The sequence below is a fragment of the Pinus tabuliformis genome, chromosome 2_1, assembly GCF_031772625.1.
Source record: "Pinus tabuliformis cultivar Carrire ecotype Pingquan chromosome 2_1, CPIR1, whole genome shotgun sequence".
NCBI lineage: Eukaryota > Viridiplantae > Streptophyta > Pinopsida > Pinales > Pinaceae > Pinus > Pinus tabuliformis.
The window spans coordinates 543,186,563-543,201,013 of record NC_142299.1 but is presented as its reverse complement, the minus strand read 5'-3'; the positions used below and the strand labels follow the sequence as shown (position 1 = coordinate 543,201,013).

Sequence of the window (14,451 nt, the reverse complement as noted above, 5' to 3'; positions counted from 1 at the left end):
CTGGCTCATTTCAATCATGGACTGAAGGAGAAAATGTGGAATAATGAGTCTACTTAAGATGGGCAAGTTTATCTAGAACCTCATATCATAGAGTAGTCTAAATTGGTAGGCATACACAACACTCAACCTTCCTTCACAAGATATGTACTTTAAGATGTTATAGGCCACGTCATCCCAAGGGTAAGGAAGGTTATCCCTTCTAACTCCATTCTTGTCTTCAACTGACTTCTATTCAGGGAGGAAGATTTTTCTCTTGGTTGTGATGGCCTCTGTCCTATCTTCCTTTCCCCATCTAACTCCCAAAGGTATGTTGGCCACTTTTCTAATTAGCTTTCAATTCAAATGGATGGCAAGTCCCCTTACAATAGTGTTGGCACTATTTTCCCCTTGAGAGTGAAGGGTCGAGGAAAATTCATGGGTTATCTCATCATCATACCCCTTTAATTTTTCAAAGAACCCCACGTTTCCTATTGTTCCTTCCTCAAGTGTTCTCAAAGAATTTGTTAAATTTCACATTGATCTATGTTATTTAAATTACATTTTAGCCCAATTCAATTCTTAAATTAGAAATATTTTCAATGAAAAATAATATTTCCAATCATCGAGACTAATTAAAGATAGAATAGTAAATGCAATGAGAAAGGAGACAATCAACACATCAACAAGAGACACCATATTTGGTCAAGGGCCAGGGAAAAACCCACTATGGGTAAACCCTTAGAAATTATTCTTCTATTAGATTGTCATAAAAAATTTAGTAGAGAGTACAATGAGCCCAATACAAAATCATCCAACAAAATTAACCCAACAACATTCATAAATATGTTCCTAGTATCAACCCAGATCAAGTCAACTCGTCCCGCCTTCATTCAACTACGGTCAAATGTCAAAATCCAACCCTAGAGCTCAACCGCATGGAGGAAGAAGGATGTGTGCAGCTGAGAGCTTCGAACCACGACCTTGTGCCTACAATCTTGCGATTACAGCCAAAAAATTCTTTTCACGAGCCTGTGGTTGTGGCCCAAAACCCTGGAATATGTGCGAGCTTCAGACCCTATATTTTCAGACCTATACGAACCACTTTCATCAACCCATCCTCATACCTATGTGAACCAATCAATGAATAAGAGAAGATGATGTTTGGTGATGTCCAAATGAGCTTCAGGTCACTTATAGTTATAGGCTTCCAAGGATGACCAACTTCCTATTAGGGTTGACCTATCCAAAAGTGCATATGTGGGAGTTTTTCATAATTACACTTTCTCTTGTCCAAATTGAGCGCTTCAATAGTCAAAATTAGTCCTCTCGAAAAGAGAAATCTAGTCCCATGGTTGGAATTTGTCACTGAGGTGCCAAATTAACACTCCCTCTTAGCTAGGGATAAATTCTAACAACATCATGTAATAATCATATGAGACCTATTAGCATGTCATGTCCCATCTCTGTTCAACTCTATCTACTAAAACATTATCGAATCTAACGAAGAAGAATCATTGGGGAACTAAAGCTACCACCCTCTCGGACAATGAGGAAGGTCCTATTGGATACTCTCATCTCATGTCATCTCATCGAGCAATAGGCGAGATACAACTTACCAAGCAAGGATGACAACCATCCCATGATGTAATCAATGGGAGAGATACAACTTGCTATATAAGAGGTAAGGATCACATATATCCTATTTCTTGTTGATCTTCCTAGTAATGACCCTCAAAAATCATGTGGTAGAACACTTGCATCATAATCCGAACTTGGGTGAGATACCCAACCTACTAATGTTATGAATAAAATATTCATATATATATATATATATAACAATAATAGTTAAATTAATTAATTAATTAAATAAGTTACCCAGTTAATTATGAAAGGGAACTTATGTCAAAAGATATGTCTTAACCATTGTGGCCAGTCAACTCCTATAAAGGAGAACCACCCAAGGGCTTGTAATCACCATCTATTTTCGAATAAAATATATATATTGTTATGTAAGAAAATGTATCTTAATTTGACGAATTCAATAAACAAAGTTTTTCGTACAGGTGATATCAGAGCACAGCAACCTTCTTGCTTGTTGACACCCTCAAGTCCAACAATTTTCTCTCTCGTTGTCCCTGCATCACCTCATGCCTGGAAACACCCCCACGTCCACTAAGTTCTTTGTCGATGTCTCATTCTATCGTCTATGTCTCCCTATCTATTGTGCCATCGCTTCCTCTTGATCGCTGCCAACCATTTTTCATACAGCTCCGTTGTCGCATCCTTCCTCTCTATAGCACCATGACCCATGATTCCCCAACTACGTTGTCCAAACAACCATCTGAACATTCCTTCGTCCTCGACACTACATGTCTCCTCTGCCCACACATTGTACCTTTTTGTTGCCAAAAAAACCTTCCGCTACTAAACAAACCTTGATGTGTCTCTTCCACTGCACCACTCAATCAGTGGTCAACCAATCGACGGAGCGTTTATTTATGCAAGTCAATCAACCAATCCTCTGGTCAAATGGCATATCGTTACGCTTTTCAAGCCATCAGAGTTATAATCCTCCGGTCAAACGGCATATCGTTACGCTTTTCGAGCCATCAGAGTTATATGCCATTTGACCGAAGGATTATAACTTTGATGGCTTGAAAAGCATAATGATATGTCATTTGACCAAAGGATTGGTTGATTGACTTGTGTAAATAAACTCTCCGTCGATTGGTTGACCACTGATTGAGTGGTGCACATAACTATAGTTACAACATTAAGTTATATAATTTAATTATTTAAAAATAATAATAATTAAAATAATAGTATTATCATTATTATTATTATTTAATTAATTAATTATATATATATATATATATATATATATATATATATATATATATATAATTAATTAAAAAAAATGGGTCTACTAAAAAAAAGAGAAACAAAATGGGAAGTAGAAACGATGATATGAATTCAAGGAAATCTCAAAATGAAATCAATAGATGCGCCAACACCTTGACAATGTTGCAAAAAAGTAGTAGGAATTTGGAAAAGGCCAAGAGAAGATAATTAGTAATCAAGACCAAATGGAAATTAATATCAAAAAAATAGAGAACATGATGAGCCAGTTTATGGGAGGAGTCAATCCACCTTTTAATCCCTTAAGCACACAAGAGTCACCACAAAGTCCCAAGACTCTAGAAGGCGAAGTTTTCCCAAGTCACGAATTTTCATCGATGCATGAAGCCCCACGAATACCGCATATACAATTCCAAGGGAATCAGTACTATACAAAGTTTCCTGAAAGAGACTACCACAAAATTAAAAGGGAATTACCTAAGTACGATGGTAAGGACCATAAGGGTGCCATTGTGTGGGTAAATAAAATGGATGTCATCTTCAGAGCAAACTTGTCAATAGGTGAACAAGAGAAGGTCATGATCACATCCAACAACCTGGAAGTTGAAGCATATGATTGGTTCCTATAGTGGCCCAATAGATGTGAGGCTCGTTTGTTCAATTGGAAAGAAAAAAAATTTGGAAGCCCTACTCAAAAGGTTCCATGATGAAGAATAAGACGATGTTTATGAAAAATTAGTTCACCACAAACAAAATGGAATTGTGAATGAATACACCCATGAGTGGGAAGTATTAGCTATAAGACAGAGTGTTTTCCGATGAAGAGTTGCTAAAAATTTATAGATGTGGGCTTAAAGAGTATTTCCGAGAAGAATTAAAACTATATAAACCAAAAACCATTGAAGAAGCTAGACATGAAACAATAATTATTGAGTGAAAATATAAGCTCCATAAAACACCATATGCTAGTAATTAAAAATCAAAAAACTACTCAAAAGGGAAGACAAGTAAGTCGTCTTCAAAAAACACTGGTAAGTACATTCCACCGCCAATGTACGAAGGAGAAAAACAACAGTAAAATTTGGAAAGAAAAAAAGATGGTAAATGTTGGACATGCAGAGACAAATATTCTCTGGGACAAAGATACACTACGCAAAAACTTTACAATTGTGAAGCAGAACAAGAATAAGAATCTTCAAAGGATAGCTCCAACGAAGAAAATGAGACTGCTAATCAAAATCCAGAAGAAGAGAATATGCCAAGAATTTCTTTGGCAGTCATCACAAGGATAGCTCAACCACAAACATTAAAGCTTAAAGGACATATTAAGAAACAAAATTTTATTGTATTAATAGATTTAGGAAGTACACAATTGTATAGATATCAATGTCACAAAAAGGCTAAACATTTTTTCCTATCCCATAGAAGATTTAAAAGTTATGGTGGCAGATGGGAAAAGAATAGATGGAGTAGAGAACTTCCATAAAGTTAAATTTCAACTTAACGAATATGAGATGGAGTCCAGTTTTTATACAGTCCCCTTAGGAGGTGTAGATGTCGTCTTAGGAGTACAATGGTTGCAAACACTAGGGACGTATTTTGCAAATCGCCAAAAACAATTCATTAAGATCAAAATGAATGGGAGGAAGTATAAGTTTTTCAGATTCCAAGCCCCACCTACCTAAATCATTTATGCTCAGCAAATGAAGAAGATTATTCACCAAGGAGCTCTGTTATTCACCACACAATGCCAACAGTTAGAGTTATTATCTATAGAAGGAGTTCACCAACAGTGTAAAGTTACAGTCTTAATCCAAAAATATGCCAACGTATTTAAAGAATTATCGATGGAAATATCTCCTGAAAGGAAAAGTGAACACATCATTGAATTCAAACCAGATTCGACTCCGGTAAATGTAAAACCATATCGCTACCCCCATCATCATAAAACAGAAATAGAAAGGTTGATACAAGACCTGTTAAGATGTGGAGTCATTATGAAAATAAAAAGTCCATATGTTGCACCAGTAGTATTAGTCAGGAAGAATGATGGATCTTTCGAGTTATGTATAGATTATTGGGGATTAAACAAAATTACTATTAAACACAAATTCCCCATTCCATTTATTGATGATTTGTTAGACAAACTCCATGGCGCAAAATATTTTTCAAAATTAGATTTGAGGTTGGGCTACTATCAAATTCGAGTAAGACTAGAAGACATCGAGAAGATTTCATTCAGAACTCATGAAGGGAACTACAAGTTTAAAGTAATGCCATTTGGTTTTAAAAATGCACCAACCACCTTACAGGCAACTATGAACAAACTCTTCCACCCATACTTGCTAAAATTTGTATTGGTCTCCTTTGACAGCATCCTCGTCTACAAACAAACGTGGAAGGAGCACCTCAACATCTAGAAGAAGTAATTTTCATATTGAAGAAGAACCTATTTTATGCAAAATTATCAAAATGTATCTTTAGACAGAAGGAAGTTGAATACCTTGGACATGTCGTATCTAAAGAGGGAGTCAAAGTGGATCCCAACAAAATCAAAGCGATTAGAAAATGGCCAAAACCCAAGAACATTTCAAAACTAAGAGGATTTCTAGGTTTAACAGGGTATTACATAATGTTCATAAAGAACTATGCACATTTGAACTCGCCACTAACAAGCTTGTTAAAAAAGAACACTTTCCAATGGAATAACCAGGCATACAAATTCTTCGAGAATCTAAAAAAAGTAATGTCAACCACACCGATACTGGCAACTCCAAATTTCTCCAAACCATTCATAGTTAAATGGGATGCTTCAGGATTCAAAATTGGAGTAGTATTAATGCAAGACAACCATCCTATAGCATTCGAAAGTAGGAAGCTTAACAAATGAGAAATCTTGAAGTCAACTTACCAAAAATAGATTCTTTCCATCATACATGGATTAACTAAATGGCAACAGTACTTGCTCAGAAGTAAGTTATCAATTCGAACCGATCATAATAGTCTTCAAGTCCTACTTCAACAAAAAAAATGGATGGAGAAATTTTCGGCATTCAGCCTGGAAATACTACATTAAAAGGGAAAGGAAAATGTTGTTGCTAATGCACTCTCACGGAAAGATGATAACAACAAACATGCACCGCCTTGGTAATTGTTCCTGGCTGGTTAAACAAAATACAAGATGAGTATGCCAAGGATTTGGACCATGGTGCTATGATTGAAAATATTAGTCAATATGCCATCTTTGAGTGGAAAAATGATATATTATGGTACAAAGGTAGAATTTATCTAACTCCATCATCCAAATTTAGAATGAAAAATATAAAAGAATCTCACAGTTCTCCAGCAGCTGGGCATGTTGGATTCTTCAAAACCTAGTAAAACATTCGGAAATCGTTCTACTGGAAGGGTATGAGTAAGGAAATCCAAAAATATGTTGCTTTATGTGATGTTTGTCAGAGAATAAGGGTGAAAATATTCTAACTCCTAGTTTACTACACCCATTACATATTCCAAATAAAAAATGGAAATAAATCTAGATGGATTTGATCAAAGGACTACCTATGTCTGATGGTAAGAACAAGATATTTGTCGTAGTAGATAGACTCACCAAAAATACCCACAGCATGGCAATAAAAAATAAAAAAAAACTAACACAACCAAGAAAATTGTGGAAGTGTTTTGTAAAACCATTTACAAACTACATAGTTTTCCCAAGGTTATTGTCAGTGATAGAGACACAAAATTTAAAGTAAATTTTTGGAAAGATTTCGGCCATCGAGAAGGAATATATCTCAACATGAGTTTGGCTTATCACCCCCAGACAGATGGTGAGACGGAGGTTGTAAATAAATGTTTGGAAACATATCTCTGTTGTTTCATCACCAACAAACAAAACAAATGGTCTAAGTGGCTACACCTGGAATAGTGGTGGTACAATACCACCTATCATGGTGGAAGTATTTTGCGTTGCACAATTCGAAGTTTCCAGCAGTAAGGAACCACTTAGAACAGAACCAAAGAATTATTAACTTGTTAAAAGAAAATTTAACAATGGCACGCAATAGAATGAAGCAACAAGTCAACTAGCACCGCATAGAAAGAGAATTTGAAGAATGTGATTGGGTTTTCGTCAGACTTCAACCCTATAACCAGTATTCATTAAAACGATAAGGGGAAAATGAGTTATCTCCTAAGTATTATGGGCCATACCAACTAATCAAAAAAATAAGTAAAGTGGTTTATGGATTGAAGCTACTAGACAATTGTCGGATCCACAACACATTTCATGTATCAAACCTCAAAAAAGTATTGGGACAAAATCAAATAGCTGAAATAGAGATACCTGAGGCTGACGAAGAAGGAAAGATCATATTAGAACCTGAATGCATACTCGCTACCAGAGAGAAGGTACCATGATCCAAGACTATTAAAGAATACCTTATCAAATGGAAGAGACTAACAAAAGAAGATTCATCATGGGAGATAGAACGTTTTCGCCAACAACACGCAACATTGCCTATGCTTTGAGGGAAAAGCATTTTAAGGGAGAGGCAATGTTATGAGTAAAAGAAATATATATATATGAAATAAAAAAATATTAATAATTAAATGTTAATAATTAATAAATTAATTAAATAAGTTGCCCAATTAATTATGAAAGGGAACTTATGTCAAAAGAAGTGTCTTGGGATGATGCGGAGGGTCAGGTCATAGGAGCTAGGGTTTGGTCGCGGCTAGCAGGGCCGAGGGCCTAAGGCTCCGTAGGCGAGAGCTTGGAGTCTGCGACGGCAACAGGTGTGTACGGAGGAGGACAGCAGTGAGGCTATGGGAGAGCAGGTGGCAGATTGCAGCTCCAGATGGGGGCATCTGGACGGACATAAGTGAGGAGCTTGGGAACGTGGGCCGCAAATGCCCCCGTCTGAATATGGCAGCAGGAAAGAGCTTGAGGGTTTGGTTTCCGGTTTCCTTTGCGCTGTCACCATCTCCGAGATGCTCTAGGTTACTCCCTGTCAACGAAGGAGGGAACGGACCGTTGCCGGCTTCCATGTTAACCTGCTACAATTTGATTAACCATGGTCAAACCGAGGGAAGCCATCGATCTCGATCCCGAGCCGGAAGATATTTTGTCAGTGTGGGGGAAGGAGCTAACTGCTCAGAACATTGAACGTTTTTTCGGGCCAGCTGGATGCCATGGGAACTTGAAGTCTGTTTCGGAAGCGTCGTGGAGGAACAGGAAAGCAAACGGCCTTTTGGAGGAAAGTTTGGGGTTGGCCATGCTGAATAGTCAAGGTGTTACAGGTTATCTCAACCCGCAGGAGTCGATATCTCAGGAGGAGGGTTTCTCTCAGGCGGACGCACATCATTTTCCACAAGTAAGTAATGTAAAACCCCTCTCACCAGAGCGTATTTTTTCTGGAGGGCTTGAGGATGTTGTTTTTAGTTGTGGGTCGAGAAATTGGAACTGGAATAGCCCGGGAGGTGGCCTCAAAGTTGATTTAGGGTTGGCCGAGGAAGAACGATCATCGGCTGTCAACAGAACCATTCTTGCCAGAGATTTGTCAAACCCTAGGTTGGCAGTTGGGACGGTTGGCATAGGGTCTGGCTGGGGCTCGGGCCTCAGGAAGGAAGTCCCCGAAAATGAAATCGGTAGACAGGCAGTGGACTTGGGGCTTTTAGAAGGGTTAGTAAGAGGATCCGGAAGCAGGAGTTCTGCAGACAAAACTGAAGAAGGAAACCCTACCCTAGACAAGAACGCGTCCCCGCAGCAGGAAGAAGCAGCAAATGGTGCTGCAGTCACCCAGACTAGGGAGGAGGTCTCAGGCAAGAGGCATACGAGGGAAAAAAGGAAGAAACCGAAAATCATAAAGAAAAAAGAGTCTGCGGCGAATCTCGTCTTGGGAATGGATGTTCAGATAGAGGAGGCTATTGAGGTGGCTGAGCGTACTCTGGTGGGACGAGCGAGGGGTAAGAAATATTCAGCCCAATTTATCCAAAATTGGGCGACACAACAATGGCAGTCAACTCCAGACAAAGGTATCCAGGTTACAGTCTTGGCGAAAGGCTGGTTTATGGTGAAATTTGAGAAAAAGGAAGGGGTGGATTGGGTGTTGGGGAAAAACGGGGCTTTCGACAGCCACCCTGTTCTGTTCAAGTGATGGACTCCATTGTTTGATGTGTAGCAAGACAAGGTCGAGGTCATTCCTGTTTGGGTGCGGGTACTAGGTTTGCCTCCTTTCTTATGGGTAGACTCAGTATTCAAATCCATAGGGAACCACCTCAGATCTTATTTGGAAACTGATATGTCCTTTCTTCAAACTAAGGATAAGGCAATGGCTCGGATTTTGGTAAGCTTGAATCCCAGAGAAGGACTTGCAGAAAACATCAAAATCCAATATAAAGACTTCATTTTTTATCAACCCTTGGATTATGAACATCTACCTTTCAGATGTCATAGATGTCATGTGTATGGCCACCTAGCAAGGGATTGTCCGTTGGGTTTTCGGCGCAGAAGGAAACAGAAGAAAGCTGAGGTGGATTCTTTGGAAGCAGAGAAGGAAAGGGCCTCTAGGTCAGATGCAGTTCAGGAGTTGGATCCCATGGACTTGGACAGGAGCAAGGAGGAAAAGTCTACAGAGCAGGCTCACCAGGAGGTTTCAGCTCAAGAGAACGTACCTGAACTGCCACTCGAGCCCGGAAATTGTGTCCAAGGCTCCTCTGAAGATCTGGCTGCAACCCTCCTTGAAGACACAAAGGGTATGCGCCTGGACTCAAGTAATACATCCTTATCTCCATCATTAGTAATTAAAGATGCTAGCTTTAATTCTAGTGCTCTCATTAGTAATGGTCAAATATCTATTGAACATGCTCAAGTTGATAGCATCATCACTTCCATCCCCCAATTAGATCTGAACTATGAAGGAGTTCCAGATGAGAAGAGTGAAGAGAAATTTGTTCCTCCTACAGTTGCAAAACATTATAACCTCCGTTCACATGACAAAAAACCAGATTCCATGGAGCTAGTTGGGGGCTTAGGTATGGACTTAACCCTGAGCTCCAAGCGGAAATCTCGGGGTAGGAAGTCAAACCTGTCAAAAGCTCAGGTGAAAGCAAAGATTGATGTGGCAGATGGTAAACAAATGTCTATCTTTGGGGTTCTTGCAGCTTTGAAACCCTGTGTGGAGGTTATAAAATGATTTTCCTTTCATGGAACTGTAGGGGTTTAGCCAGTAAACCCAAAAAACTGGCTCTTAAGGAGATGATCCAGCATTTTAACCCTGATGTCCTCATGTTGCAAGAAACTTTAGGCATGAGTGAGGAAGTCTTGTCAGCATTAAACTCTCTTCTCCCAGGTTGGCATTTTCAAGCTATGGATTCCATAGGTCACTCGGGAGGTCTTGCCATGGGCATCAGGGTAGGAAGGTTGAAATTAATAAACCTGTGGGGGGTGGAACATGCGTTGAGTATGGAAGTCCAATCCCCTGAATTTGGATTTCCTCTGATGATTTTAAATATATATGGGCCTTGCCAAGGGAGAGCCTCCTTTTGGAATGACCTCCTCTCCAAATCGGTGATGAGGAGCCAAAACCTAGTGATAGGAGGAGATCTAAATTTTTCTATTGGAAATGCTGAGACCTGGGGGCCATCAGCCAGAGAAGACCCGTTATCAGACTTCTTTATGAATGCACTCAACTCCCATAATCTGATAGATGTAAATCTGTTAAAGTTAAGACCCACTTGGAGGAATCGTCGAACGGGTGAAGCTAGAATCGCAAAAAGGCTGGATCGGTTTCTTTTGTGTGAAGATTTAGCTTCAAGGATTCCGGCTTTCCGTCAATGGGTGGGAGAGGGAGGAAACTCGGATCACTTTCCTATACTCCTGGAGCTATCCAAGCCTCCTCTAAAGCCGACAACACCTTTTAAATTCAATCCCACTTGGCTGCAGGAGGAATCCTTCAATAAGCTCTTTAGAGAAACCTGGAGAACTCCAAGTAGGAACTCCACGGAGGATAAGAGCTTCCTATTCATGGAAAATCTGAAAAGACTGAAAAAAGCTACAGTAGAATGGGCGAAGGCTAGGAAGCAGAAACAAAATGAAGAACTAAATCAAATTGACATAGAACTCCAAAATTTGGAAAGCCTTGATTCTGATAGCTATGAATCTCAGGAGAAAAAGGACAGAATACTGATGTTGGAAAGACATCGAAGTAAAATCCTGCTAGCAAGAGAGGAGGAATGGAGGTTGAAAAGCAGAGCGATTTGGTTAAAGGCTGGAGATGAAAACACAAAATTTTTCCACAATTATGCCAAAGGTAGGAAGAACTCGAATACCATCTGGAAGCTAAAGGATGAAGAGGGTAGAGAAGCAAATACCTTTGAATCTCTCTCGCTCATGGGGAGAAGTCATTTTCAGAAGTTATTCACTGATCAAGGGGAGGTAACATTAGCAGAGGTTATTAGAACAGCCCAATGCTTTCCTCGTTATGTGGAGGAGGAAGAAGTGGAGGATCTGATGGGAGAGGTCACAAAGGAGGAGGTCGAAAGCATCATAAAATCTATGGCAAAAGACAAGAGCCCAGGCCCGGATGGGTGGACAATAGAACTTTTCCAACATTTCTTCGACCAGATTGGATCAGAATTAATGGAGGTGGTCGAAGAATCCAGGAGGAAAGGTGTTGTCTATCCTCCTTTCAATTCAACTTTTATAGCCCTTATCCCTTGAAGACTTTAGGCCTATATCACTATGTAACTGCATTTACAAAATCATAGCAAAAGTGATAGCAGTTCGTATAAAACCGATTCTGTCAAGATGCATTTCAAATGAACAATTTGGGTTTTTGGATGGCTGACAGATCCACGAAGCCATTGGGGTTGCTCAGGAGACAATCCATAGCGTTAAACAGATGAAAAGGAAAGGGGCAGTGGTGAAAATTGATCTTTCAAAAGCCTATGACAGAATCAGTTGGACCTATATCAGGATGTTACTAACACACCTGGGTTTCAAAATTGACTTTATCAACTGGATCATGGGGTGCATCACTAGTGTTAGTTTTGCGGTCCTGATTAATGGAGCAGCCTCCTCCTTTTTCAAAGGACAAAGAGGACTAAGACAAGGATTCCCTTTGTCGCCTTTACTCTTTCTACTGGTTGCAGAAGGGCTGAGCCAATTAGTTCTGAAGGCCAAAAGGGAAGGAACCATGAGAGGTTTGGAAGTAGCGGTCAATATGTTCATTTCTCATTTACTCTTTGTAGATGACATCTTACTATTCAGCAATGGGAACATATCTGAAATAAAGGAACTCAAGAGGATTCTTGAGCTGTTCATGAAAGCCACAGGAATGCAAGTGAATTATAGGAAATCACAATTGATTCTGGAAGGATTTAACAGGCAGGAGATAAGCCAAATTTCATCAGTCCTACCCTTTGATGTGCACAAACTCGATGATCCTTTCAAGTATCTGGGGTTTTGGCTGAAACCGAATGCTTATAGGAAATAGGACTGGAACTGGCTGCTAGCAAAAATAGAAGCCAGAATTACTCATTGGAGCTTCAAGTGGCTCTCAAGAGCAGGAAGGCTGACCCTAATCAAATCAGTTCTTCTCTTAGCGATTCCGATATACTGGGCAGCTTTGACATGGGTACCTAAAGGCATTCTGGAAAAGATAAGAAGGATTTGTAGCAGATTTCTCTGGGCAGGTTCAAAGGAGGAATCAGTGCTTCCTTGGGTTGCTTGGGAGAAAGTGGCAAGACCAAAAGATTGGGGAGGGTGGGGAATTAAAGACCTCACAGCTTTTGGTCCTTCACTAGCAGCTAAATCAGGGTGGAGAATAATTAAAATGGAAAATCTTTGGACGAAAGTGGTAAAAAGGAAATACATAGACCCGGTCCCTCTAGAAGATTGGATAAGAAATCCCAACAAGAAAGGAGGGAATGTTTTAGTGGTTTGGAAGGCTACCATAGATGCTTTCAAGATTATTGAGCAAGGTCTATCTTGGCAGATTGGGAATGGGGCAAATCTTCGAATAGGAAAAGACTCCTGGGTGGGCTGTAATGAAAATTATGCTCTATCCCCGGACTTTATCAGGCATCTTGAATCCAAAGGAATTCTTTTCCTTAAAAAGGTAGAGAAACATGGTCACTCAACAATTTGGGGTCAAGCATGGCAATCAGGAGAGGAGCTGGATCTTTTGCCCCATTGGTGGAACGATTGGAAGGCCTATACCCTAGAACTCTCCAGGTCAAATGTAAGACTGAAAGATAGACCGGATCAATTGGTGTGGGCCCATGCAGAATCTGGATCATATTCCCCTAAATTCGGCTATAAATTTCTTATGTCTAAGAAAGGCTGGGGGGATCCGGAATGGTGGGCCAAGCTTTTGTGGAAGTTAAAATGCCCTGCTAAAGCCAGACTTTTTTCTGGTGCATTCTCAAGCGAAAGGTCCCTACATGGGACATCCTTCAATCCAGATATAAGTCAGGACCGGGGAGATGTCCACTATGCAAAAATGAATCTGAAACAATAAGGCATCTTTTTATAGATTGTCCTATTGTTAAAAAAGTGTGGCTGGAGGTTGGGAAGCTCATCCAGAAGAATGTAGTCTGGGAAGGGGAAATTTTCTCGGATGTTTGGCATAAATGGTGGCATCTATATCCAGAAGGGACTTTGCGGAATTTACCTCCCATCATCGCATGGGGCATCTGGATAGCCAGGAACAGGAGCATCTTCTTGGATAAGGATACCCCTTTCGAGACTATTGCTATACAATGTACTTCTATTTTCACAAATATTCCCGAATCAGAAGAGGAGAGGACTCCCAGACAGGTCAGAGAGGAACAAATTAAGGAAGGAATACCCTGGGCATTTTTTGATGGGGCATCCCAGAACAATAGAGCAGGAGCAGGTTTGGTCATACACATAAATGAAAACCAGAACCTAAAAGCCTCTGTGGGATTAGGCAATGGCACAAATAACTTCGCGGAATTATCTGCTCTAAAACTGCTTTTATGCTGGCTTATCCACAGGAACATCTTCACAGTTCAGATTTTTGGGGATTCTTTGAATGTTATAAAATGGTCCAATGGGCAAAGTAGATGTCAAAATTATATCTTGTTACCTTTATTAGAAGAGATTCAACAGTTAAAGCTTTCCTTTAATGTTTTCTCTCTATGCCACATCTATAGGGAATGCAATGATACAGCAGACAAACTTTCTAAAGAAGGTCTACAACAAGATATAGGCCATTGGAGAATAGTGGAGGAGAATAATGGAGAGATTTGTGCTTCGGATCAGCCTCCTTACTCTTAGATTGTTTACTTTTTGGACTCTTCAGGCTATGCAAAGCCGATTTTTGTTTACAGCTGTTATGAGTTTTTTAACAAACTGTTTTCAGTTTTGCATGACATTTGTATCTATTTTTTGTTTGGGTTGTTTTCCTCGGTGAGGAGACCCGGGAAATAGATGCACTGTTTTTGTTTCTCTATGGAGACTTTCAGCATATGGAAAACTGTTTATTCTGCTATGACTGATCTTGAGACGGAGCTAGTTTCCTCAATATGAGGAGGCTCATGGTTTCAGATCAGGGGTACCACTTTTTCTCAGTTTTGGACAGGAAG

General features: G+C 39.8%; 1 protein-coding gene across 1 annotated transcript; it reads left to right on the top strand.

The window, feature by feature from the left end:
• The first annotated feature begins 12,035 nt into the window (after nucleotides 1-12,035).
• On the top strand, nucleotides 12,036-14,143 carry LOC149201437 (uncharacterized). The gene is made up of 4 exons (XM_089401271.1): nucleotides 12,036-12,182; nucleotides 12,329-12,476; nucleotides 12,535-13,257; nucleotides 13,377-14,143. Exons 1-4 carry the CDS (start codon nucleotides 12,036-12,038, stop codon nucleotides 14,141-14,143), a joined length of 1,785 nt encoding a protein of 594 aa, XP_089257397.1.
• Nucleotides 14,144-14,451: the final 308 nt, after the last annotated feature.

Coding starts and splice junctions, on each gene's coding strand:
- LOC149201437 (XM_089401271.1), top strand. CDS start 12,036: ATGAGAGGTTTGGAAGTAGCGGTCAATATGTTCATTTCTCATTTACTC. Junction 12,183..12,328: donor TGAAAGCCACAGGAATGCAA/GTGAATTATAGG, acceptor GAATGCTTATAG/GAAATAGGACTGGAACTGGC. Junction 13,258..13,376: donor TAAAGCCAGACTTTTTTCTG/GTGCATTCTCAA, acceptor ATCTTTTTATAG/ATTGTCCTATTGTTAAAAAA.